Below are 26,501 nucleotides of genomic sequence, written 5' to 3' on the forward strand. Positions count from 1 at the left end.
CATGTGAGACTTCAGTGTCAATATTGGTAATCATGGGTGTGGCAAGAATGCAGCCTCAGGAGTGATGCTGTGTTTGTGCAGTGGACTAAGTGGACTAGAAGCATTAGACAACAAGGATCAAATACAATTACCGGGGCCATATGTTGACATTAAAGATGAGAGGTTTCTATATCGACCAGGTTTACTATACGAAACGCAAATATAAAATTAGTTAGAGCGCCGCACAAGCAAGTAGTCTGCATGCTGGCTGAGTTGCAAATCTATGCACTCAAAGGTGCAAATTCTACAAACCTTAGTCACATCATTTATCTAGTTTAACACTTTCTGTGCCGCTTTCTGTAGTCTGAGCATGATAAATCAAGGTAAACACACCTTACAACACTGGATTGTTCGAGACAATACCAGGATACGGTGTTAACACAAGCGATTGTGCGAGTTATTTATCACAGTGTGTTGCTTAAACAAACTCTGGCTCAACATTCAAATGGCAGGACAGGACGAACCAGTCAGGCAGCATCGGGGGGGGAAAGACTTAGCAGAGGAGAGACAGACGCAAACATATACGAGCAGGAAAAGCCTTAAGGCACTCCGTGTTTATGCTCTGCAAATCAAATCAGATCAATCGGCCATAAACTAAACGCTAAAATGTGTTCAAATGTCGTTTTAACCCAATATTTTAGTTCAAGGGTTCAACAAGGTTCACTAAGCAGTACTAAAATGCATTGCCGCCCCCTTGTGGGTATTTGATGTAATTGCAAAGGAAATTAATCACATCCATGAGAGACATGAGGAAGGGCCAGAATCTAGAATAACTAACACTAAACACACAAAAATAAATAATTGACATGTGACTTTATTATGAACTAGTGTTGCCATATTAACCCAACAGCCACCTGTCCAAAAATGGCTGCAGAGAGGCAGTGTCGTCTTTGAACTGTCCGTGCCAATAGTCAGCAATTAATAATATTATTATAAATATCAACATGTAATACAGCTGTTGAATTCATGTTAGGAACATTTACACAGTACATTTCTTGTAGAAAAAGTATCATTTAAAACCCAGTGCCAGTTTCCTTCAATGTAACATGTAACACCTGAATAAATGGATGCAATCTTCAGTTTTAGTAAAGGCAGAAAATGACTATCGACCAGGGCTTATCTGAAGAGCAATCGACAGTCTTCCAAGACGTTAATACGCCTTGCATAAAGCTAAAATCTATGGTAGAAAGTCTAAAAAGTTAAAATAATCAATGTCCAATCAGATTATATTCTTGCCCTTTACTGACACAGACCATCTTTCTTTTATGTCTGAAATTTTAGCAAGAGGTACAGAAGAGTCAAAATCCACAAAACTGGTGATCCACACAGTGCAATATGACAGCTACATTACAGGGTCATGGGCCTGCATCCCTGACATTACAGAGAACACCTCTTTGACTTGCGGATGATTCGATTTTTACCTGTATTTGATCTTTATACCGACTCCAGCGCTTCATCAACCAAACGGTGAAAGTCTGCAGCCATTCTTCTTATTGCGATACTGTGAATTTGCTCACAGCATGCTTATCAGTCACACCTCCACTCTCCACAGAACTGTTAAATATATGATTAGGCAGCAGTCACACAACACAGCAACAAATTGTGAGTTATTCCAACAAAAGTGTCTACAATAAGGGCAAAGACATTTCAGTATGCCAGGGAGTAAATCCCAGGCTTTCAGTTTTGTGGCACCCAGGCAGCTACAATACCGCTCAGTCTCTAAACCAAAGACGAGGTGTTTATATGAAAACTTTTAATTAGTGTTAATGGTTTCAGTTCAGTAAAAAGTCAGGGCTTGGGTAACCAAATAGGTGGAAGTCGCCCTGGTAACGTGCGTAAAGACGCCTAATGTCCCGCTTGTTGATGCCTGAGAAGTAGCGCTCCACCTTGGTCCTGTTGTACCGCGTGATGCCTGGAGGAATGGCGGGGTAGGACACAAGCTGGTCGATGCCCGCAGCTTTGAGGATGTACGGGGCATCTTGCTCCAGTGTCTCGTGGTGGCCGACCACGCTGTAGTGTATCTCGCACGGCGCACACAGTTCTGCGTAAGTCACCCAGTGGATAATGTGCTCGCCGAACTGCCGGTCCATTCGCCGGCGGCCTTCCACGTCGCCCAAGTAACGGACAAAGTCGTCAAAGTGCAGGCCGGAGGCGGCGAGGTCGTTGTCTCGGTGGCTCTTGCGGTACTTCCTTATAATGGCTGGAGCGATGTCGTGCTTGTACCAAGGTTCAAAGCGTGGGTTCTTCACAAATTTGTCCTTGAATGCGGAAATGAGGCGCTCAAATGGATCCCTCACGATAAAAAACTTAAAGTAGGTCGTTAATCTGTTCAGGCAGAAGGATTCATGAGTAAACAAGGACCGTGGCTTCAACAGCAACAAAAGATTATGTTCTATCATGCCTGCTAAATGTATTAAAATATATATTCAATAACTATTAACTGACCTGTGAGTTATTTCCTGCGGACTGAGTGAAGAGAGGCGAGGGAGGCCATTTTTATCGTGGTCATGAACAAGGTTTTCTGGGATCTCCCCCACCGTGGAAAATGCTCCTGTCAGCAACAACATAAACCATCAACTGAATTAGAGACACAGACATTTAGTCATAAAGCTGCGCATCACATCACTGCCATGTCTAACCCACGTGTGCAGAAAATTCAAACATCCCAACAAATCCATACCATTGAGCACAATGAGGACCTTCTTCCATTGTGTATTGCCCACTTTAGGCGTCTGGCAGAACAAGATCTTGTGTTTGTCGCTGACAAAGATGCGGTCCAGGACAAACTTGCTGATGGAGACGTGAGTCAAATTCCTGAGGCTGCTGTTCTTACACACAGCCGAGAGCAGCTCGGCGCGCTTCTCGACGACGGGCTGCCACTCTGCCTCTGTAGGTGATGATGAAGGCTAAGACATACACGATAAACATGTTATGACGGCAATACTGTACTGTAGAGAAGAAAATGAAAAATCTGTGATTATGCGCAATCAGTAATCGATAAACAAATAGTCACCTGATCAGATGGCTGGGAGACTTGTTTTTTTAGACTGGACACAGGAATGGGTTTAACCACCTTAGTGCCTGGCACTGTAAAACTCTGACCACCGACTCTCTCTCCATAATCTGAAAGTACATAATTAGAGTGAGCTGATGACATGCACCACCATCACTGGCTGCCTGTAGCTATCAACGTTAGCTTACCATCCACAGCTCTGAAGCTGATGAACTTGCTCACAAACATCAGGATGAGCAGCACCCAGCCGCAAGCCCCGAGGAGCAGCCAGTGGTGCCGCATCGCTTCGCACGTCAGCCGACGGCCATGGAAACAGCGAGGGTTGCTACCACCTGGACACAAACACAGATGATGAAGACTGACCAGCTAGCTGTTAGCTTCACTGGACAGCAGTCAACACTAACTTAACGTTATCTGCATGACAGGTGATGCTGGAGAGGTCTATGCTAGCTATGAAATGGTTATAGTGTGTGTAAAATAGCTAACGGCATTGCTATTATATGTCTAAAACATTTAGCTAACAACTATCAGCTCATTAATGAATTCTAATCCATTAGCGTGAGTTAGTGTTTCTAGACAGCTAGCTAACTAGCTAACTGGTCAGTTAGCCAACCAGCTAGCCACACCTCTCCCTACCAGACAACATGAACAAAGACAAGATTTATTTTTATTTTTATTTTTTTTAAACCAGAGGCGAATTAAATTAAAATAACAAAGCACAGCATGAGAGAAGCCTCACCTTCTTGTTGGGTTATAACTTCGTGACAGCAGCACAAACTCCGGAGAAAACGCTGGACGGCGCCATAGCCTGTCCTCCTGATGTGTCCGTTCTTCACCCAACATCCGAGTGCTCACTCACCAAGTAGGCCCCCTAGCGACAGCACGGTGGAAGTACACCCTGCAGCTGACATGTAATTATTAGGTCCCCACAGCAATGCTATTATTTGATTCACTTTAAATATATATATATATATATATATAAAATATATATATACTGCCAATCTTTATGCTCCCTAGCAAACTGAAGCTTTTTTTCCAACCACATTTCTTCCTTTAACACGATGGTTCCCCACTATCCTTCCAGTTTTTAATGTGTTGTACAGTTCTTAACCCAGTTTTAGTAGTTTCTACAATCTCCTTAGATTGTTTCTCTGATGCATGCCAATGATTTGACCCTTCTCAAACAGACTAACATCTTTTCCATGACCACGGGATGTGTCTTTAGACGTGGTTGTTTAAGAAATGAGAAGCTACTCATTGCATCAGTTGGGGTTAAATAACTTGTTGCCAGCTGAAAGATAATCACGCACGCAGTAATTATACAATAGGAGGCTCGTACCTATTTTCTTGGTTAAATCCAGGTGGCGACTTTTTTTGGCCAGGCAGTGGAATTAAATAAATTGTATTGAATAACAAATCAACTATAACACATTACACAAGTGTCCGTATATTCAAAATAAGTGACACGGGATTCTTTGAGGAAAGATTGGAACACGATTTGTGAAAATGAACGCAACCGTTATAATTTGACACATTCATACGCAGCATCAGTAAAAGTATACAACTTTGACTATGTAAACTGTATTTTAAAAGTAACCCTGAACCACGGCAATGGGGGAACAGTAAAATAAATATACTTTTTGGAATGTAAAATATTATCGACAGCAGCTTTCCATTTTGGTACTGTATTGTTGCTACCGCCACATCGTGTAAGGAAAAAAAAAAAAAAATAGACAAGAGAAACAGCAATTGGCAACTAAATTGTTCCCAAATAACATTCTTAAGGAGATGCAACTACATTTGTCATTAAGACATAACCAATGTCTGTATCGAGAACCCAATCAGGACCATAGACTTGTGTCCCCACTTCCTTGCACTGACCAAACTGATGCAAGTATCCCAGTGACAGGTGGTGCCATCTTGTGAGCTTGGACCCGAGTCAAACCCCAAAAATAAACAATTGCAAATAAGAAAATAAAGACAGAACACAACAGCTTTTTTTTTTTAATTTTCATTTATTCCACTCGCAGAGGGACAAATTTAGTTTTCGTCAACATTGACTGTCTGCAGACCTGTAGGAAGAAGAGGTAATCATTTATTTAACTGTCTATATTATTTCCACAGGTGACAGACAAAGTAAGTGATCAGCAAGTTTACCTTTGCATGTGGTGACAGGAACGTATGTGACCAGGGTGTAGAGTTTGTTGGGGGAGTCCTCATCCTCATTACGCTTCCTGGACAGCCGTACGCGTATCCTGTACGGCACGTTCCTGCAAAACGCACAAAGATTAAGGACTCCACTAAACGTAAGGTACTTGACATGCAGCCGAGTGCTACATTCACTAGCAGTCGTGGCTTATCAAAATAGTTCTTGATAATGCAGAACACCCACCCTGTTTAACATGCTGAGAAATTGTTAAAACTGTTCAGAAAGCCTGACACTTATAAAATATGTAACACGAGAATGAAATGTTCTCATATGTTGCAACATTGTTTCCTTGATTACAGTGATAATACCTTGAGCAAAGGACTTGTCAACATGTGCTCCAATCATCTTAAATATTTATTAGGCTGAGCTATCTTTATTTTCTGTGCATCTGTGCAGAAATTACAGAATTTCTCAGCTGAGTGCATATACAAAACAGTACAGTGAGCAATTTCAGCATTTTTAAATCTGAAAAAAGCTATGTAATGCTCTACAAAATAAACCTGGCCATTAGCAAAGAAACACATTAACATTTACCACCATTCATCATTGCAATGACAGATATTAAGCAGTTACGCGTTTCTTATTGCCAGTTCTTGTTTATATTATGTGAACTCAATTTGAGGTCATGCGTTGAGCCGTTTAGACCCACATCCATTACAGCATGCTTGCAAGACACTGCCAACATGTTACCCTCTCAGAAACAGCAAGAACAATGCCCCATAAACTGCATCTGGGCCAGGCATTGCTCAGATACGGGTATTAACAGTGCATCATCTCACCTGATACCCTTGCTCCACACTGCCTTGTTGAGGCGAGTGTCAATGCGGACATCAGGAGTTCCCATCTCCTTCACGGCGAACTTGCGGATCTCCTTGATGGCGCGGGGAGCCCTCTTCTTGAAGCCCCTGCAAGAAGACAACATAATTTATCCAAGAACTAAGTGATTACAACACTGAATTTCTTTGTTAGTTATCAAAACATTGCCACAGACAAGTTAGCATGCGGCCAACACCAAGGTGATACTTTAACAGACATAAATCAACAGGCATATTATTGTCGCTTTGCTCAACTGATGGATGTCCATGCACAAAGGGCTTGCGGCATCTTTACAATACTCACACTCCATGAATGCGTTTGTGGACATTGATGGTGTACTCTCTGGTCACCACCTCGTTGATGGCTGAGCGCCCCTTTTTTTTCTCTCCTTTCTTGGTTGGGGCCATCTAGAAAAAACACAAGTGCATTGCCGTTTGAGTACACGAACGCATTTGTTGAGAATCAGCGTGAAATAGTAGTAGTACATGGCCGCAGCACGCCAGCTTTGGTGTTTAAGCTAACAACATTGAAGCTAACTACTCGTCTATACTTACACCAAAGGCTGGCTGGCGTTAGCTTTAAGCTAGCTTGCTCTAATGTTATTAGGAACACAAGCTAGCGTGCAAGCTAAATGTTAAAATAAAGAGCATTTATTCGTGCTCAGACAAGAATTTAATCGTAATGTTTTGCTATGTAAGTACTATAACGGCATTTGTAGCTCAGAAAAAAAGCACGGTACAGCCACGCAACATGAAGCCACTCGGGTCGAGCCGGTGCTAACATTCACCATTTTAACTGTTTTATATAGATGTTCAACAACATCAAAATCAACATATAATGAACAATACAATGTTAATATACATATCTGAAAGAAGTATGGGCTCAAATGTGGCTTTAATATGATAGGATGGGGTTAGATTGTAGAAATACTTTTTCCCGAAAGAATACTCACTTCGGCTCGAAGATGAGGCGGAAGTCGGAAGGACGGACCAAAAGCAGAGGATTGTGGGTAAAGGAAACCGGTCCGTTCTATTTAATGGTCGCCAACAACTAGCGTACGTTTGAGGGTTCCTCGCGTGAGCTGCCAAACAATGAAAAACTAACAGGATGTTAAAACAATATCTTAATTACTGTACTCTCAGAAACATTTTAGGACGATGAATATTTAATATGTTTAGCATTATCGTTTAGCAAAAGCATGGGCACAAAATGCTTGTTCCATGGATTTTCTTTATTCTGCTATTATGAATTTCTTTTATGTTTGGGAATGTGTTGTATATAATATGACTATATTTGCTTATGAATGACATTTTGAAATGCCTGGACTGTAGTGATATTGTAAATAATCACATGAGATGGGCCATTGTAATTGTATTACTGAGAAGAACAAATTTAAGACATAACCTGAGAAGAGGTGTTCACAATATTATGGAGCTAGAAGTTGCACATCACCTGCAGTGTTTGTAAAATGACAATCTATACAGCTGTTTTATTTAATTTTTTTAATTTTTGTAGTGATTAATTTGATAAATTAGCATTCGGTCCTTAGTTATAAATGTAATTCTGTTTTCATTTTACAGTAAATACATCCACTATTGACTTGCACACCTCTAAATTTACTCTGGACCTTAGACAAAGTAGGAAAGTTGTTTTTTTAACACCACATAATTGTGGTCAGATAAAAAAAAAAAAAAAAATCAGACTACTGTACATGACAGCTCCAAATCAATAACAATAGTGAGAACCATTTGTGTTTTGTCGTTATTGTAATATTTTGTCTAATATGGAAATATCTCATATCACACCAAACCTTACTCACTTCTACACTGACCCTAAACAAACAGATGTCTGATAATCTGTTTGAAATTTCGGGATTTAATTTGCGGCCAAACATTCAAGCACACTTATTAAGGCTTTGACCGAATCGGATAACACACACATATTAGCCCTACATTCAGGAAAACACTAGCTATGTGCAGTTCTAAAAAACACAGTATGGTCCAGGCAAACTATTTATCACTATGCTATGTCGAATATATAGAGAGATTTTAGATTGAAATACACAATTATGTACAGCAAAAATGGAATACACGGTGTAGAAAAACAATGGTTTATTCATCCCGTCCTGGAAGATCACTTCCAGGGACTTGTGTCGTCCTTCAGCTGCACAATTCTGGCAACATCTGCTCTTTTGCATCAACCCTGTTGGTTTTATTACAGTCTTCTTAGATCCCATTTATAAAAAAGCCTTTTATATGATTCAAATGTATGGTGCATTTAGCCCTACACGTCCAAACAAAGCTGAGACTGGAGTATGAAGGGTTAACATTAACACAGAGGCAGGACATCCATATAAGGACGTTCTCTCCTTATATGGCGAGTCTGTCATACAATCTGTGCCACTCCAGATCTAATGGTTTAAGCTGTTCAGTGAAACACTGTGGCTGGTTTTGTCCATTGAAATTACGTCCCAGCACTCACAGACTGCCGCTCTTTTCAAATTGTCTGAGAGCTAAGAGTGTTGAGACAACCGCATCCAGCTGACTTATCGTGACCGTGAATGGTCAACTGCTGGACACAAGAAGAAGAAGAAGTTCATTATGTTTATTATCTTTGCAGTCTTTTGCTTTAATCTAAGCAGTATACCGTCTTTTCCTATCGGCCTCCTCTTTAGATGACGTGGTCTGGTGAGGAGATGATTCCACATGGCAGTGTTGGTGATCTGGCGCTCTGCAATCGCTACAGTTCATCTCAAGGAGACTTTGCCAAACCATTCAAAATAAATTAGCAGAAAAAAAAACAAAAATATATATATGTTCCCACAAATTAACAGCTGTTACAAAGTACATTCAGGGAGGGAATAGTTTGGCAGTGCTTATTGATGAGAAATGTTCATTCAAGTCCCTGCAGGATGTTTCAGTGTTGTAGGTCAGCCAGTGATATATTACGCAACAGGGTGTAAACAAACATAGCGGTAACAGCAGAGTGTCGATCATACAAAGCAAAAGACCCGTTACAAAAAATCAACATCTAACCATTTTAATGCGCAGTTGTAGTAACCAATGCACAACATAGAAAAACAAATCAGTCATTTGAACTTGGTTAGGTCGGTGAAACTGACAATTAAAAATCTGATCTAAAACACTGTAATGCACAAAAAACATGAAGTCATTCCGGTGTGTTTTACATTTCTCATACATGGTTCATGACACACCTCCATAGGCTAGAAAGTTCAGTAGTCTATGGGACAGCATGAGCAGAGATCATCCGAAAACACGTAAAACATAAGAGTCACAATTCTGTCTTTTTTTCTTTTTTTTTTTTCCTCCTCTCTCAGGACTAAAAATGTATGCAATGAAATGGGATAGAGAGAGACAAGAGTTTGGGGCGAGAGGAGGTAAAGGCTGAGACGCATTCGCTTTTATGTGTTCTGCTTTCAGGAAACACACACCTCTGGCTGTGCTGTGCTGAGCTTATTACTACTACCGGTTTCAGCAGCTTCCACTGCCGGCGCCGACCCGCTGTCAGGCCTCTCTGGGGCCGCAGCCTGGCCAGCCATGGTCCTTCTGAAGAGACGCATGCTCATCTGTAGCAGCTCGTTGTCTACCACGGGAGTAGTGGGGTACTGTTTTGTTAGGCCCTGCGGGAAAAAAAAAAAAAAAGATTTAAGATCGTTTCTCTTTACAGCTTCTTATCTGAAGCAGCTCTAAAAACCAAACACTGGATGCTCATCTACCTTCTCATTTTTTAACAGCTGCCGGCGGATGGCGAAGTCCCTGCGAGCACACAGGGCCTTGCAGCAGGGCCCCAGGTTGCTCATTAAACCTGCTCTCTCCACCCGCCTGTTCAGAGCGGCCATATTCAGGGCCCCCAGGTCGTGCTCGAAGAGTTTGTCAGCATCTGGTGGGACAGCGTCGACAGAAACGTTAAGATTTAGAATGAACTAAGTCTTTCTTTCATCTAAAAACCATGTCAGAACTAATTCCGACTCTTTTAGAAAGAAGAAGAAAAGTTTTTGCACAATTGAGGAAGTTTTTCAAGAGATAAATCAGAATATGTTTATGGAAACACGGCTAATATAACCAAAGCGACGGTTTGACGATGCCACAACTCACCTTTAGGATCGTCCAGCTCAGACTTGCACACCTCTTTGACTTGCTCCAGGAGCTCAGGGCCAGCTAGTCTTTTAGAGATGCCTGCCCTCAGCAGCACAGCGCCAGGGGTGAATCGCAGCAAGGCCGCCCCCGCTGCCCGGGGTTCCTGTTTCTGTTTGGGCATCAGGCTCGACCAGTCCACATCGATCACATCCAGAGGACCTGACAACACATGGCAACAAGGGGTTAATTTCAAAAGGAAACAGATTTTTAAAAATAGACACGTGCATTTAAAATCACTCAAAAAGTCCCTTGTATGAACTTCAAGCAGAACTGAATGATACCTGTGATTTTCTCATCGTCTTGCTGATCCTCTTTTTTCTGGCTGTCGGCCAGAATTTCATCCAGCTCATCGTCACTGATTGGTTCATACTCCTCTCCAACAGATGCGACTGATTGGCCGTCGTCGTCTTTCCCATCGTCATCTCCTGAAACACAGCACACACCTCGTAAGTACAATCCACGTAGGAGACCGTCTCATAAAAACAAGTTTTAATCTTCCTACCATCGATGCTGTCCGTCTTCTCCAGCTCCCGCTGCTCTCCCATGTGATGGTGACTGTTGCTCGGTTTCTCAGACTCTGGAGGACTGAAGGCCTCTCTTGGCAGCAGGGGCTCGTAGTCACCCCTGTCCTGCCTCATCATGTCTCCTCGCATGTCTCCTCTGATGTCACCCCTCATTTCCCCTCGTCCTGGAGCCCTCGGGTCCCCATGGGGCGGTAGGTCCATCATCATCATCCTCTCCCTCTCCCGATCCCCGCCTCTTTCACCTCTAGCGTCTCTCTCCCGCTCTCGTTCCCTCTCTCGCTCCCGTTCGTGCTGCAGGTTGAGTCCTTCGGGGAGCAAGCGTTCCCTGTCCCTGATGTCCCGCTCCCTCAGCAGAGGTTCACGGCCGGGACGCATCAGCAGCGGCTCCCGTCCCCTGCCGAGCCAGTCCCTAGGTTCAGGTTCCCAGTCTCTCTGTTGTTGTAGGGGCTGCTGGAGGAGCAGAGGCGGCTGCTGCTGCTGTTGCTGCTGCTGCTGCTGCTGCTGTTGAGGTCGAAGGTCCTTTCGGTCTCTCTCCCTTTCCCGCTCAAACGGCTCCCTGTCTCTCTCCCGTTCTCGACTGTCATAGGAGCCGGCACGGGATCTGGACCTGGCCTGTCTCTCAGAATCAGGAGAGCTGCGCCTGGAGCTGTGGCTGCGAGAGTCTTGACGGTCTGTTGAACAAGATGAGACCAATTTAATTTAAGTGTAATGCTGGCAGCGTAAAGAAAACAATGTTGTCAAGCTCAAGTGATATAATGAGAAGATTCTTGTGTATTTACCCGATGACGTGCTGCGGCTGGGCTCTCCTCTCCTCAGCTGGTCAATGCGGGATTTCCTCTCAGCCGCAGGAGGATCATTCACCGGCCGCTCCCTCTCTCGTTCTCTTTCTCTCTCCCTGTCCCGGTCGCGAGAGTTGGTGCCCTGCAGCCTGCCCCGGCGCGATCGTGCACCCTGCGGATCTTCTCGGTGGGCCGACTCGTTGGAGGGTGATCGCAGGCGTCGAGATGACGTTCGGCTTTGGTTGCTCCCCATGCTGCTGCTGCGGGCCTGCTCCGGGGGAGGTTTGCGGAGTAAGGACTGGGACATCAGAGGCTGGGGTGTCATAGTCTGCAGCAGCATCGGAGGGTCTTGAGGGAGTAAAGGAGCAATGGCTGGTGGATTACACCTCTCCCTGTCCCTGCCCACCCTCGGGCCTGTACCTCTTCTAAGAGGTTCAGCTGGAGTCCTCTCAGCAGGACCCAGGGAGGCCTGTGTTTCCAGAGGTCCTCCTCGGTCTGTGACCTCCTCATCTGACCAGTCACTGAAATTATCCATTTTGGACAGTGGTGAGGGTTCTGGATTGGCAACAGTACCGCGTTGATCAGGCCTCATTGAGGGCGGTGGTGTCCGAGGACCTCTCTTCCTCTTATTATGCTGCTGATGAGTAGAAGTATCCTCCTCAGATCCATCAGATTCTCCTCCTCGTGACCGTTTCCTCTTTCGATCAAGAGCCTTCTTCTTAGCTCCTTTCCTGGGAGAGTGTAGGGGACCATCTGCAGCTGCACTAATTGGAGGCTCAGGGTTGAAACGGTCCCCTGCAGCAGCTAGGCTGGTCCCAACGCCAGTCTCCTCATCTTTGCGACCCTTCTTCACGCCCTTCCTCTGGGACTTTGTCTTCTTTTTGCCTTCCTCGTGGGACTGGGAGCCAGCGGTGTCTCTGTCGTCGCTGCCGGTGGCGAGGCCTGAAGGAGGAGGAGGAGGAGGCGGTGTCGGCTCTCGCTGGTCTCTGCCTCTGCTGCGGGAGTCGGACGGCGCGTCGGAAAGGTGCTCTGCGCGCCTGTCGCCTCCTCTGCTTCGTTCTGCGCGGGTCTCCAGGTCCTCGTGGCGGCCTCGCGCCTCCCTTTTGTCCCCGGCTCCCCTGCGCTCCTCGTCCTTCCAGTGGGCGGTCTTGTCCTCGGATGGAGTGCCCCTCGGCGGCGACCTCAACAGGGCGTCCTGGGGCCTCACCACCTGGCTCAGCAGGCGATGCTTATCTCCATCTGCACAGACACACAGCAGTCAGTAAACACATTCAGCATTAAAACAGTCAGTGAAATAACAGCTTGTTCTGGGCAGATTCTCTAATTGGAAGAAATAGCTAAAATTAAAATGTAATAGCCCTTAACAGCCCTTAAATTAAAAGGCATTTATATCAGAGGGCAATTTGAAGTCCGTAAGACGGAAGGTTTTAGCAAAGAGAAACGTCCCAACAGTGCATTCAGGGTGTATGATCCAATAGGTGGATTCCCCGTTAAACAGGAGTGTGTCCTTTTCAAAAAGAATTTCCCTACTGTCAGATGGAGGCGGACACACTGGGCTGGGGAGGAGGGGCTGTGGGTGGAGCTTGGCCTGCCCTCGGCCAATCGGGCGCTCACTTTTCTCTTCCGCACTATTGTATCCGTCGCTGTCCGCCGGACTGAGGTCCCGCGTCGTCCGCTTAGGCGAGGGTCGGGGGCTGGGGCTGCTCTCCACCCTGGGCCTCTTACGACTGTAGGGACAGTTATTGTAAAACCATTAGATGGGTGTTTGGGGAGCAGCTTACTCCACACTCTAAATGTTTTATTAAATCAAAGTGTTTAAAGCAGAAAGCTTGCCTCAACTTGCGTTCCTCCCGAGTGTCCCGAACAGGCCGGTCGTCTCTGGTGTCTTCTCTCCTCTCCCTCCTCTCCTCCCTTCCCCTCTCTCTCTCCTCCCATTCCCGCTGCCTCTCTCGCTCCCGCTGCTCCCTCTCCCTCTCTCGCTCCCTTTCCCTCTCCTTCCTCTCTCGTTCCCTCTCCCGCTCCTCCCTCTCCCTCTCCCTCTCCCGCTCCTCCCGCTCTCTCTCCCGCTCCTCGCGCTCCCTTTCCCTCTCTCTCTCCCTCTCTCGTTCCCGCTCACGCTCCCTCTCCCTGGCTCTCTCCCTCTCCGCCTCCCTCTCCTTCTCCCGCTCCTTTTCTCTCTCCTTCTCCTTCTCCCTCTCTCGCTCCCTGTCCTTCTCCTTCTCCCTCTCCCGCTCCCTGTCTCGCTCCCGGTCTCTTTCACGCTCGCGCTCGCGGGTCCTGTCCTCCCGTCTGTCCTCAGCCCTGTCTACCCTGCGGTCCTCCCTCCTGTCCTCCCTCTCAGACTCCTCTGATCTCCCCTGGTGTCTGCTTGGAGAAGATGCTCTTTGGTCTGGGGGGGAAAAGAGGAAACAACTTTTGAGATGAGCGCCATTTTTCATCCAGTTCTCACACACGGTTGGAATAAAATCCTAATCCTCACCTCTGTCTCGGTTGTCCCTGCGATCTTTCTCTCCGTGTCCTCCTCTCCTGTCGTAGGAGGAGTCTCTGGCTGGCTCTCCTCTTCGATCGCTCTCATAGCGATCTCGGTCTGAACCCCTCTCAGAGCTTCTCTCGGTAGCGCGATCTGTGCTCCTCTCTGCACTCCGCTCACGTGCCACACTGCTCCTCGACTCCCAGTTGTCACGGCTGCTTTCCAGTTGGGAACCCCGGGAGTTTCTGTTTGAGCCTGAAATTACAGAGAAAACAATGAAAAATCTGTAGGCACACTACTAATGGATAGTTTTCTGTCGTACATTAAAAGTTAAATGCAATATAAGTGCTTGCCTTTATCAGATGTTTCATTTGCACGCCCTCTTCCTCGTCCATTCCTGTCAGCTCTGTCTGTCCTGCTGTCAATCCTTCCTTCACTCCTGCCTCCATCATCCCGTCCATGACCCCTCCCGTAACTCCTGTCATCCTGAGCCAGCTCCTCCTTCCTGTGGGAGTCGGTCCTCTCCCTCTCCCGCTCCCTCTCCTTCTCCCGGTCCCTCTCTCGTTCCCGTTCGCGGTCGCGCCGCTCAATTGACTCTCGACTGGAACGCGTCTCTGTCCTGCTCTCTCTCAAGTCCTTCATGTCCCTGGTGTCCCGAGACTCCCGAGTCGTTTCTCTTCCTCGGTCGCGAGCCTCCCGTCGCTCACGGGCCTCTCTGGTCTCCCTGTCATCACGGGCGTCCCGGGAGGACACCTGTTCAGAGTCATAGTCTCGGTCGTCGCGGACACTGTCTTTCTCTCGTTTGCTGCGGCCATCTGTTTCCAGGAGAGACACATAATGTCACAAATTATGAATGATAAAACATTTTTAAGGCAGGTTACAAAGCACATACTTTTTTAAAACGTATACATTAAAAGAGCATAAAGATACCATCTCTGCGCTCATGTCTGCGCTCCTGGATGGGCGGGCTCCTCTCTCTGTCACCGCGACTCCTCTCTCGACCCCTGGAATGCCGCCGGCCGGGGCTGGATCTGTCCGACCGCCGATGAGGCGAGGAGTTGTCGTTGGAGGCGGGCGGCGATCGCGAACGCCGGGAGCTCGGAGGCGAGGAGGCAGAGGCCTGCGCTCCAGAACTCCGATGGTAGGCGGGAGAAGAGGAACGGCGCCGCCGGGGGGAGGGGGAGTGCCGCTGGGCAGAGGAACCCGAGTGGGAAGAAGGAGAGTGGTGGCGGGGAGGAGTCGGGGGGCTATGGTGGCGCAGAGGGGAAGGAGACCTGAAAATACAAAAGGAACATTTTTAATTTTGTCAAGTAATAAATCAGTAATTGTGCAATGATAAAAGCCTTCAACACGACTGTTTCCTCAGCTGTTTGCATGTGCTAACCTGTGAGGAGGGGAAGCTAGTGCTGGGGTCTTATGGGATGATGCTTTAGGAGAGGCGGATTTCTTCCTGGTTGATGGCGACGGCCCCCTGGAGGGGGATGAAACGCTACCAGAACGCTCCTCTGATGTCACCAACCGCTTGGCCTTGTGGGAACTGTCTGATCTGTCCCTACGAACGAAAAACATTCAAGAAGTTAGAAGGTGAAGTTGATTCAAACCAAAACCATTCAAAAGGTCCAAGCCTGAGCCGTGATTCTTTAAGTCCACACTGTACCTGCGTTTGTCCTTCTTCTCTTTATGTTTCTCTGCATCTCGTCCCCGATCTTTCCCTTCCTTTTGCTTCTCCTCAGACTTCTCCTTGTTTTTGTGCTTGCCCTTGTGTTTCTTCCCAACCACAGGAATGTCCAGGGGGACTGGAGGAGGAGGACTAGGGGTCCGGGGCCCTTTCTTCTTACTGTGGCTTCCTTTCGAAGACCTGGTCAAAATAAGACGGAAAGTCTGCATTAGATCTTCATCAAATAAGCAGGTAATCCCAAATATGTCACAGCATACAACTCAAGTAATATCAGTAAAGGCACCCTAAAATGAGTATTAGAAGAGAATTTAAATATTTTTGAGTAGAAAATTTAAAAGAAATGCGTCCACGGTTTATTACTTCCCAAAAGGTCTTATTTTCAATCAAGTCTGTTGAGCTTTGCAATACCCCAAAAACCTACCTGGCAGTTTCTGAAACTGGTGAAGACACTGATGCCTTCTTCTCTTTCTTCCCAGAGCCTGGCCCTTTGGTTCCACCTTTGTGTTTCGGGGAGCCGCTGGACTTTCTTGATGATGAGGAATCCTTGGAGCTCAACGGCTCGGGAGAGGCCTTAAAGACAGACGTGACATTTCAGGATGAAAATAGAAAACTGCCTCTTCAGTGAACCGTCCTAAATACATTCAGTTTGAATGTTAAAAATGACTGTAATCCAAGCTACGGTAATCACACACAAAACAGGATCTTGTTACTTACCTTTGGCAAGGCCGTGGTTCTTGTTTTCGTTGGAGTCTCATCTTTTTTGATGACAATCTCTTCTCTCTTTTCCAAATTCTCCTGCTCCAGTTTCAGCAATTCACGTTGAATTTTCTGGCGCTTCATTTCTAGGGATAACTCGTAGTCGTAGTCTCCGATATCCGAGTCTGAAAATCAAACAACACAGGCTACTATAGAACAAGAAAGGAATCTTTCAAGTCAAAGCACACTCTTGACTAAAATTTACAGCATCAAAATGAGACATTTACAAGCTCCTTTTGACTTGAGAAAAACAAGATACCTTCACGATTGGTTTCCCACTCTGTGGGTTCTTCTTCACTGGCTGGGGTGCGCTCTTTTGTAATCTTTATATCCTCCTTCTCCCTGTGTCGGCCTCTGGAGGAGTCTCTCTGCTACAGACAGACACAAATGTTTTAATAGTTCCAAGCAAAACTCAAAAATGAGTCATGATCCAACTCGTGGTCAACAGCAACTCACTCTCACTGTGGGGGATGTGGGCTCGTCTAAGTCTCGCTTCAAGTTTTCCGGGTCAACATCCTGTCTTTTATTCTTCATCCTCTCCCGCAGATCACCTGTGGGCCTCTCGGTTGACCTGCTCCATTAAGACACGCATGCAAAAGAAATGCACACAGATAGGCCTTGATGTGGACAGAAAAGCAAATAAATCATTAACCACAGCGGTAAGTCTGAGCCATCTTACCGGCTAAAGCTAAATCCTTTGCCTCGTGGCTGAGTTCCATGTGTGTAGCGACAAGTGTTGCCGTAACTGCAATTACCAGTCTTCAGCCAATTTCTACAGTGACTCTGAAAGACACAAACAAAGCAGCCTGATCACATAACACACACCGACAAGGCGATCACAGTAGGGAGACTAGTAGGTCGTCAGATTCAGTGTAAAACATAAAATGCAGAGCAAAAGGTTTCCCTGTTTAACTCTAGGTATCACATACATCGGCAGCATTACTCCCAGTGCTGGGTCCAAGTCTTTCAAACACACTGGGCCTGCGGGAGGGGGCGGCGGGGTTGGTGGTGCTGCTGGTTGTGGTGCTGCTGCTGCTGTCAGATATGGTTTTTGAATTCTCCACTGTTACCTTCCGCCTGATCTTGGACATTCTGCAGGACTGGAAATATGACAAAACAATGATTAATGAACGGCCTAAGTGTAGTTATATGCACAATCATAATTACTATACATACTAAGATGTTAAAACAAATGTTAAGTAAGGCAACGGACCAGTAAAACAGCACCAAATTGACTTTGGTGCTGTGAACAGCTATGATAAGGAAAAACCTGCTCTGCTATGCGATTACAAGGCACTACCTTAATTCATTCTGGGTGCACAGCAACTTCGACCAAGAAGCTCATTTATTTTAGAAACTTTCAGATATAGTGGAAATGACCGGTTTAGGGGGCTTCCTGCACTTTTACTACTCTCATTGGAAACCGCACATCCAAAACATAAACATATGCAAATCCATTGCTCTGCTGCCTGTGCAACAGCTCTGTGCTAACTTCTAGCGAGCATGCTAGCTTAAAGGTAGCTAAAGTTCATATCCAACTACATGTGTCCAATTCAGTTGTTTGGCGAAGTTAAGCAATTAGCGTGAAATTTTAAACGTTTCACCATTTAATGTTTAACGGTAGTCACTGTGCATGCTTCATACTCGGGGGAAAAAAGCGAGCGGAGGCTAATGCTAAAGTTAACTGTTAACCAAAGAGCTAACGTGTTAGCGCGGGGCCTGCAAGCCACTGTGAGCAGCGTGTTTGCTAATATTTAGCCAAGATTCAAAAAGAAATGCCTCACCCAAGCTATTGTTTCGGTGTCGCATCTACTTTAGTCCAGTTAGCGGATCTAGCACTTGTAGAAACAACAAGGCTTATTCTATAAAATCAAAGGCAGAAACTGCCCTGAGTGCCTTCATATTGGCGGAGAGTGCGCATCATATGTCCCGTTCTTCGTTTTTTTTTTCTTCTTCTTCGGTGGTTTATAGAGTTGGCTTCTTCGCCGCGGCGCTGCATTACCGCCACCGACAGCTGTGTTACCGCCACTGCTTTTTAACAATTTATCTTTATTGATTTCTCCTTCCGGAAAAAAAAAATACGAAAATGTTTGAAATATTAGCATTATTATGTTTAAATATATTGTGTTTGGAAATACAGTCAAACTTACAAACATTTAATTTCAAGTCAGTTTATTTAGTTAATGATTAAATCTGGTTTGATGGCCTTTATTTATGAAGGAGGCAGCACAGAAGTATTTTCCACATTTCTGTTTTTGCATGAAGTACCATGTAAGATTAAATGTGCTATGTCAACTCAATTAGATCCTATAAAATGCTCCACGTCCTCAGGAAAACTACAATTCAATGTCCCTGAATTCAAGTTTTATTAAGTACAAAATGTGTAGGGTTGGGTAGGGATCATACAAAATATAAGACAGCTCTTATATTGGAGCTCAATGGGCAACAAAATAAAATATCAAACCAATGTGCACATATTTACATAAACCTCTGTATTTCATTGAACTCAACGGCTCCAACGTCAAAGGGCGTGTTGTAAATGATGAGTGTGTGTGAGTGGGAGGAGGTGAACACGGTAAACCAGCCGGGCTTTAAAAGGAGGAGGAGGAGGAGGAAAGTGAAAAAAATGACTCAAATCAATATAAACCAACACTGCAAAAAGATCCTAATTGCGTCTGTGCATCTTAACAACTTAAAAATAATAATTTCGTCTGTTACTGACTGATTTCTGTGTCAGTGAATGAGACTTCATAGGGAACTCGAAGGCAAAATGTTCAAACAGACATTTATTTGCAGTGTAGATCTGTACAATAGGAAGAAACAGGGACTCTCTTTCAGTTGGGGAGGGGCGCTCAGTGCTGTCGGCCCCAGCGCCAGATGGAGGCGTCCTCACACGTGGCTACCAAAATGCTGCTGTCGCAGCTGAAGCTGCTTTGCTGGATGGCTGATGAGCATTTAGGGAGGGTCAGCGTGGTGCACCTAAGGAGGAGAAGGAGGAGCAGAGTGTGGCATGATGAAGGATTCACCCTCAGAGCTCTCATTACTTATGACATAACACTTTATTCATCTTTCACACCCTATGATAACTACAGAGCAACAGACTTGTCACAAGAGATGAATTTACTAGTGTAAAATTTAAGTGTTTATTTAAGAACAGTGGTTCCAGGGATTTCAGAAAGTAAAAATTAGACTTCTTTACAGAGTGCACATTTAGATCTTTAACAGTACACGTTAAACTGCAAAGTACATTTTTAATGATAGCTGTCACCACTCACGGGTTCGCTCTCTGCCTCATGCATGTGTTGTGCTTTCATAAAGGATGAAATGAATGGTTCTTCTGATTGGGTAGCCAATGCACCAATCAACGCTACGCTACCTCCTGAACCACAACCATGTTGTGAACAAGACCCCTTGAGAGTTTCCTCCAGGAACCAGCCAATCAGACGTCACTTCCTGCGGGCGGGGCCTAGAATGCCCAGTCGCTAGGCAACGCCTTGACACCACTGCTGAAGTCACAATGTTTGAAAGGTCATAAGGGCATTCCAGAACACAACCAACTCTAGATATACCAGAAATCAGTCGGTCGGTTCACATTTGTTCGTGCGTGCGCAACACAGGTTACTTTGCTACAGTTCTTCAACAGTCTTCCTTTGGAAATACTTTTGGAGATACATCGTGGAACTCAGTTTTGAGCTACACGCTGCAAGTTCTCAGTCATAAAAATGTCTGACAACTTCCAAGTCTTCAGAGGATCCCAGCTCAGGAACATCAAGCCTCCTCTGAAAAGAAAGATGGTAGACGACAACGCTACACAAGGACGTGACAGAAGCCCCTTCCAAGTCAGGAAGGACTTCTCAAAGGCCTCCTACCCAGAAAGGAAAAGGCTGAGGATTACCACAGATAAAGAGGAGAAAGACTTGACAATGACCCCAAGCGCCTCTAAAGACATCCCTTCTGTTATAACCCGGATCCAACCTCCGAAGAGGAAAGCTTCGAGATCACCGAGTGGCGACAGAAAGTGGGAGAATATGCCAAGAAAGAAAAAGAAGAAGGACGACGAGAGAGTAACTAAGATCTGGATCATCGGGTCTAGTTACATCAGACGAGCAGAGGAGCCAGCGTATCATAACTTTGGAAAGAACTTTGGATTAAATGCCAATGTTATGTGGTTTGGAAAAGGAGGCATGCGCTGGAACGGTGTCCTAGCTCGCTTTTATGATGAACTGTCCACACAGAGTCCACCTGACATCTTGGTCGTCCATGCCGGAGGCAACGATCTGGGGCTCACGTCCTCCAAAGAACTGGCTTCACAAATGAAGAGGGATTTAATGCAGCTCCACGAAGAGTTCCCCTCAATGACAATTGCATATTCCTGCATCAATGAACGGCAATCGTGGAGATACGGACAGCCGAAATGGATCAATAACGACAGGAAGGCCGTCAACAGATGGATGAGAAAGGCTGCTGGCTGCTTTAACGGTGAAGTTATCGAACACCCCCTCCTGAGACACTTTGACCACTCGGTGTTTCTACCAGACAGAGTGCACTTCACCAGAAAAGGAAATGAAATCTTTTTGACCAGCATACGCAACGTCATTAAGAAGATACTCCAGAAAGCAGCTCCAGGAAAGAGACCATAGTGGCAGCTGCCCCTTTAATGTAAATATGAGGTAAATCTGAACTTAAATATTAGTCGGTAAATTAGCTCTAAAACCCTGTTTCCAAAGATAATGCAATTATATGACAGTCATGTAAACCTTGTATTTAATTTAGAATCAATCAAATGTTTAACATCATTGAATTACTACACTTTTGTTTTGGAAACAGGGTCCACTCTAAAAAAAATTACACTGGCTCAACTAAGCCATTAATTGAGTATTTCCCACGAGACTTTTATAACTGGACTAACTCAATTAGTTTAGTACAATCAACATGATTTGTTTTGTCCTCTACAAGCTTAATTATGTTGAACCAACCAGTTTTAGTGTTAAGTGGTCAAATTAGTCTATTTAAATTGATATAACTCCTTTCTTTTACTTTCCTTCTATTCAGAAAAGTCCATGCAAATTGTTACCTCAATTTTATTGAGTATAAGTAACTTCTTTCACTTAAGTCAGAATAAATTAGACATGGCAACTCCAGTTTTACTGTCAAAATGTATTTATTGTAACCAACTTCAATGTCAATGACAATTTTTATTGCAATCAACCAGCAGTTGCAGATGCGGTAAACGCTAAAGCCCTGCCTGTTGTTCAGGTAGCTGAGACTGAGAGAGTAGATCAGCCCCATTAGCAAGGCACAGGCTCTGGGTACGTCTACGTCTTCCAGGACTTCTGTTCCCTCACAATCCGTGCGCTGGCTGGATCTGATGTGGCACCTCTGGTTACAATGATCTTCAACACTTCAGTGGTGAGATGTCATCCAGGACTTCTGCTCCCTCAATCACAGTCCGTGCGCTGGCTGGATCTGATGTGGCACCTCTGGTTACAATGATCTTCAACACTTCAGTGGTGAGATCTCCATCAACCTAGCATAAATAGGCCTGAATCAGAATTAAACACATAAGTAACAATTAAAAACAAGACTAACTAAGCTTTCTAGACACTGTGACTCCCCAAAACTGAATAAATACCACGCTAAGACAGGTTTGGGACAGATCTTGTCCAAATTTATTTTAACAAATCAATGGACTGGCTGATTGATCTGAGGTTTATAGTTGATATATGATTCACATTTAATTAAATCTGTGCTTTTAAAAGTTGACTTAGAGATAAAACTTTTAAAACTTTCATCTCTGATCCTCAGCAGGGCAGAGAGAAGATGCAGATGTTCCAGGTGTTTGGAGGCCTACCTTCACCTCTGCCCCACAGACCCTCGTGTTGCCGCCCGCAGCGTGGACCACACAGGTGCAGCCCTGCCTGCAGCCACATTCAACCAGGCAGATCTGCTCCACGACGCCGGACGCCGACTTTACGGACTTTTCGGCGAAAATATGTTGGAGCTGCTGCTTTTAGAAAAATATGTTTCAATCAAAATTCAAGTCAATAAAGACAAAATAAAAATAAAATAGCCCCAGTCATTAACAGTTACCTTTCAATACTTACTCATTTCTTCATGCACACACATAAACACCATAGAAAACAAATAGAAGTATATAAAAAATGCATTTGGCACCATTTACCCTTAAAATAAACCCTAACCCTGCATTTCTGACCACCTACAATTTTCAGCCATAGTTGAACCATTTCAACTGTGAAACTCTTCTTCAGAGTGAACTCACTCAAAAGAATTTGGTCTGATTAGAGCGTAAAAAAAAAAAAATGGCAGAGATGAAGATGCTTTAGCACTGCTGACCTACAGTATATCTGTGTCAGGATGATATTTGAAACATCGGCTCCTGGATTTTTTTTTGTTTTCGGCCCCTTTTCTCACCATGTGGTCTCCAGGCCTTCTTTATTTTGGCTACCTCAGGATCTGTGTCATTACAGCGCTGGAGTAAACACCTGCGGCCGGTCTTGCGTTTGTGTGTGTCGAGGGCAGCTTCCCTGTCTGTGATCCTCGGTCCTCATTTCTTCTTTAAGCTTGAGACAAAACGAAACTGATGTTATTCAGGATTCCTCTCTCATTACATGATCTTGACATGGTGCTTCATTTACGCTTCTTCAGAGACTTCTTTGAAGCTTGATCTTGTTCTGTTCTTGTGCCACATTGTTCTTATTGGAAAGCTGCTGCATGTTTTTCCTTCTGCAAGCCGCAGTTATGATTTAAGAGAGTGTTTAATTGCAACATCTTTTATGTTCAGTTTTTTTGCATTTTTATCTTGTTTATTGGAAGAGACTTCCTCGGGATTGTTAGACAGCAGGAAAACATTTCAAGTTTGTTTTGAGCTGTCAGCATGGAAAGGAGGAGAGAAATTGAACTGTAAAGAAAGGATTCACAACTGCACCAATCAGCCATAACATTGTGACCTAATTTCGTACCCATTATGGTGCACTTTGGCACTAAGAAGTAAGAAGCAGCAGATCCTTTAAATTCTGCAAACTGTGATGCAGGGCCTCTGTGGATCAGACTTGCTCGTCTGGCACATCCCACAGATCCTCGATTGGACTGAGATCCTGGGGAATTCGGAGGCCGAGAACACCTTGAACTCAAACCATTCCTGAAGCATTTTTGCTTTGAGGTCGGACGCTTTGTTTCGTGCTGAAAGAGACAGCTGCAACCAGGGAATAAAATAAGATAAGATAATCTTTCATTTATCCCACAGTTCCAAATACTAGAGACGTAAAAGTCAAGCTCCTGTTCAAACTTCTGTTTGTAACTGCAATTAAACCTTATGAAATCCTCCATCATTATGGCTACATCTACATGGATACGTCTGTTAAAGACATTTTAACCTTCCATGATGAGTAGACTGGCTTTTATCTGCAAAACCGGTGGAAAGACTGCAGCATAAAATGAGATTTAAAATAAAAGACCAAACACATGCAAGTATAAGTTTACTTTTTTAGTTGCATTACATAACATGACGTTTTTGGATACGTGAATATTGTATTAACAATCCACACATTTTAAACAGCATCACTAACTAACAATGAAATACTAGCATACAGCAAATGCATCTGTGTGATAAAAGACATGCATGATCATTTGATTTTCACTCAATTTCGCCCAACAGAATAGTTTGAAATATTAAATTTACGTCTCAGGGGTAACTTGCTCAAGCGGTCGGAGGAGGACTTGTTGTGGCTTGAGTTTTGGCTATAACACTGAGAGCGATGGACTTGACAGCGGTCAGAGCTTCGTTGCAGGCGGCGGAAATGTGAGACGGCGGCAGCAGGAAGCCGTAACGTCCGCGGTCCTGCAGCTCAAACGTGAAGGAGTATTTGATGCCGAGGTTGTATGCCCAGTCATCAGATCCACCAGGAGCCAGGTCTGAAGAAAAGACAGAGATTTCAGATATGGACTAAATGAACTGAACCTAATTTTATCTAAAAGTAAGCCTTACATATTGTTCTTGATCCAGCTCCATATCTGTAGGTGTTCCTATAATATCTTCTGATTTTCTGGGCAGCTTCTTGGACCATCTCAAACTTTAAATAAAACAGAACAATTAAATTAGTCATAAACTGAATTTAACACATTGATAAAGTGACCGGTCAGGTGCTGGCCAAACCACTCACCAGTTCACTGTGGTCGACGGCTTCATCAAGACTGCAGGAATATGGGAAGAGGAGCATCTGAGAGTAGGAGTGGATGCTGAAGTAGAGCTGAACCGTGTCCTTGTGTCTGCGCAGGAAGTCGGCCACAGCCAGGGTCTCCGGCTCGGACTCGGGGAACTCGCCGCAGTAGATCTCGGTGCAGTGGTCATGGGAGGCTCCCTCAGCTGGGTGGAAGAGTGACGGTTTACCTCACTGGCTGTGCGTAAACGTGAACGTCTGATTGCTTAATGCACAGATCTGAGAGGCGGACTTACTGCACCAGTTGGCGTCAAAGTTCCTGTTGAGGTCGACGCCGATGCAGGAGGTGGTCTTGCTGAGGGAGCGATTCTTCCTCCACATCCTGTTCTGAAAAAAACAAAAGAGTAATCGTGAATCAAGAAAAACTTCCTTTACAACTCAGCGAAACTCTAACTTACTGTTGTCCACGTGTACTTGTATCCATCAGGGTTCATGACAGGCAGGACGTAGACATCCATGTTGTTCAGGATGTCAGTAATTTCTGAGTTATCCCCGTAAAATGACAAAGACTGCGAAAGAAAAGGTTGAATTTAAGTTAAGCTGCTCCGATGAAAAATAAACTTACAAACTCTTTTGATCAAATGTACTCACATGGTGTACAAACCATAAGCAGAAAGCAGGAGCGATCCACTCTCTGGCGTGGATCCCACAGTCGATCCACATTGCCGTCTTGTTCGGCCTGTTATTGAAAGACAGCTGAGGAAAGGAGGCCACACGTTAATCTGGTCACTGTCTGTGAATACCTCTTAACATAAAATAACAGAGCAAATCATCTCCGGCTCGTACCTTGAGAGCATATAGCGGTCGCTTCTCATATGAAGACCCAATGAGGATGACCTTTACCCTGCTGGGGTTGTCGTGTGCGGTCCTTTGTATCCAGTCATAAATCTACAGCATCAACAGTGTGTTAAATACAGCACATCTATACGTCCCAAAGAAATCTGATTCAATAGTTCTATGATAAACCCTATTTGTGAAGCTTAACTGTAAATACTATGTCTTAGTATTGTTATAACAGTGTTTGAGGCCTTAGAAATGCATGCATACATCCTCCAGACTGTGGTATCTCTCGTAGAACGTCAAGCCGGCCCGTGGGTCGGTGGAGTCGTTCCTCGTCTGCATTTCAATCAGCTCGTTAGCGTTGGGCAGTAAAACCCTAAAATAAACAAGCACAAATGATTCCAGATCAACACGACGTTTAGCGAGCGATCTGACATAGTGACATACAAGTGCGTGACGCCGTGTCTCTGCAGCAGGTCCTTCACGGCCTCCGAGCTGTTCGCGGGCACAAAGAGGTGGACTTGAGTTTCTTCTTGGATGTATTGAGGTGAAACAGGCTGCCACAACGCTGTCTGGGAGAAAACAAAATGGTTCACGGGAGGATAAAATAAGTTAAGGGACGTGCAAGCAAAGGAAAGGTTCAAAGTTCTACCTCATATTGGGTGGAAATGTTCTTCAAGATGTCCACTTGTTCTTGCGTTTTGGGGGTGACTGATAACACTTGGTCACTGAATCGAGAGAAAACATTAGAACATGTGAAATAAATACAGATGTTTTCAGCTGCATTGTGGCCACTTAATCCACTCAACGTGACCTATATGGAGTATATGTGTCACAACATGGTTCTGTTTGCCTAACCCCTGTCCTCACCTGATCTTTTCCAGATAATCTGTAACTCCTTCTCAAAAAGCAACTTACCTTGTTTCCGCGCAGCGTCCTGTCTTCAGGAGCACGGCCAGATTAATAAAAACAAAAAAAGCCAAAACAGTCCTCATGATGTCAGGGTCCAGACTGGAAATGGCAGAGATCTGTGCAAAGAATGG

General features: G+C 44.9%; 4 protein-coding genes across 6 annotated transcripts; all 4 read right to left on the reverse strand.

The window, feature by feature from the left end:
• Positions 1–866: 866 nt before the first annotated feature.
• chst10 (carbohydrate sulfotransferase 10) lies at positions 867–3,899 on the reverse strand. The gene is made up of 6 exons (XM_084574475.1): positions 3,792–3,899; positions 3,241–3,384; positions 3,053–3,162; positions 2,720–2,945; positions 2,485–2,590; positions 867–2,364 (listed from the first exon to the last, which is right to left on the reverse strand). Exons 2-6 carry the CDS (start codon positions 3,332–3,334, stop codon positions 1,812–1,814), a joined length of 1,089 nt encoding a protein of 362 aa, XP_084430601.1. The 5' UTR covers positions 3,335–3,384; positions 3,792–3,899; the 3' UTR covers positions 867–1,811.
• A 1,148-nt stretch (positions 3,900–5,047) lies between these two features.
• Positions 5,048–7,075, reverse strand: rpl31 (ribosomal protein L31). Its single transcript, XM_084574846.1, has 5 exons — positions 7,030–7,075; positions 6,381–6,484; positions 6,041–6,166; positions 5,210–5,322; positions 5,048–5,124 (listed from the first exon to the last, which is right to left on the reverse strand). The coding sequence occupies exons 2-5, from the start codon at positions 6,482–6,484 to the stop codon at positions 5,093–5,095; spliced, it is 375 nt and encodes a 124-aa protein (XP_084430972.1). The 5' UTR covers positions 7,030–7,075; the 3' UTR covers positions 5,048–5,092.
• A 2,025-nt stretch (positions 7,076–9,100) lies between these two features.
• On the reverse strand, positions 9,101–18,406 carry zc3h13 (zinc finger CCCH-type containing 13). 3 transcript variants are annotated; one of them, XM_084574427.1, is made up of 20 exons: positions 18,226–18,406; positions 17,371–17,541; positions 17,121–17,224; positions 16,898–17,012; positions 16,701–16,809; positions 16,400–16,566; positions 16,107–16,255; positions 15,665–15,865; positions 15,392–15,559; positions 14,938–15,281; positions 14,361–14,822; positions 14,017–14,262; positions 13,371–13,926; positions 13,068–13,264; positions 11,538–12,776; positions 10,737–11,429; positions 10,516–10,659; positions 10,193–10,393; positions 9,814–9,977; positions 9,101–9,717 (listed from the first exon to the last, which is right to left on the reverse strand). In XM_084574427.1, the coding sequence occupies exons 2-20, from the start codon at positions 17,530–17,532 to the stop codon at positions 9,514–9,516; spliced, it is 5,625 nt and encodes a 1,874-aa protein (XP_084430553.1). In that variant the 5' UTR covers positions 17,533–17,541; positions 18,226–18,406; the 3' UTR covers positions 9,101–9,513. The 3 variants fall into 3 exon arrangements, with proteins under 3 accessions (XP_084430553.1, XP_084430554.1, XP_084430552.1); XM_084574428.1 differs by having other exon boundaries at positions 13,152–13,264; positions 16,701–16,812; XM_084574426.1 differs by having other exon boundaries at positions 16,701–16,812.
• A 4,871-nt stretch (positions 18,407–23,277) lies between these two features.
• On the reverse strand, positions 23,278–26,453 carry cpb2 (carboxypeptidase B2 (plasma); the record flags this gene model as incomplete). The annotated part of the gene is made up of 11 exons (XM_084574673.1): positions 23,278–24,373; positions 24,447–24,531; positions 24,622–24,824; positions 24,915–25,005; positions 25,077–25,187; positions 25,270–25,374; positions 25,465–25,566; positions 25,726–25,834; positions 25,906–26,030; positions 26,111–26,186; positions 26,377–26,453. 11 exons carry the CDS (start codon positions 26,451–26,453, stop codon positions 24,159–24,161), a joined length of 1,299 nt encoding a protein of 432 aa, XP_084430799.1. The 3' UTR covers positions 23,278–24,158.
• Positions 26,454–26,501: the final 48 nt, after the last annotated feature.

Source organism: Chelon labrosus (genome assembly GCF_963514085.1).
Source record: "Chelon labrosus genome assembly, chromosome: 24".
In the NCBI taxonomy this organism is placed as follows: Eukaryota; Metazoa; Chordata; class Actinopteri; order Mugiliformes; family Mugilidae; genus Chelon; species Chelon labrosus.

Coding starts and splice junctions, on each gene's coding strand:
- chst10 (XM_084574475.1), bottom strand. CDS start 3,334: ATGCGGCACCACTGGCTGCTCCTCGGGGCTTGCGGCTGGGTGCTGCTC. Junction 2,591..2,719: donor GGTCCTCATTGTGCTCAATG/GTATGGATTTGT, acceptor TGTTGCTGACAG/GAGCATTTTCCACGGTGGGG. Junction 2,365..2,484: donor CCGCAGGAAATAACTCACAG/GTCAGTTAATAG, acceptor CTGCCTGAACAG/ATTAACGACCTACTTTAAGT.
- rpl31 (XM_084574846.1), bottom strand. CDS start 6,484: ATGGCCCCAACCAAGAAAGGAGAGAAAAAAAAGGGGCGCTCAGCCATC. Junction 6,167..6,380: donor CACAAACGCATTCATGGAGT/GTGAGTATTGTA, acceptor GTCTTCTTGCAG/GGGCTTCAAGAAGAGGGCTC. Junction 5,323..6,040: donor GTGTGGAGCAAGGGTATCAG/GTGAGATGATGC, acceptor TGCGTTTTGCAG/GAACGTGCCGTACAGGATAC.
- zc3h13 (XM_084574426.1), bottom strand. CDS start 17,532: ATGTCCAAGATCAGGCGGAAGGTAACAGTGGAGAATTCAAAAACCATA. Junction 14,823..14,937: donor CAGACATGAGCGCAGAGATG/GTATCTTTATGC, acceptor TCCTGGAAACAG/ATGGCCGCAGCAAACGAGAG. Junction 9,718..9,813: donor AGCTGTTAAAAAATGAGAAG/GTAGATGAGCAT, acceptor TTTTTCCCGCAG/GGCCTAACAAAACAGTACCC.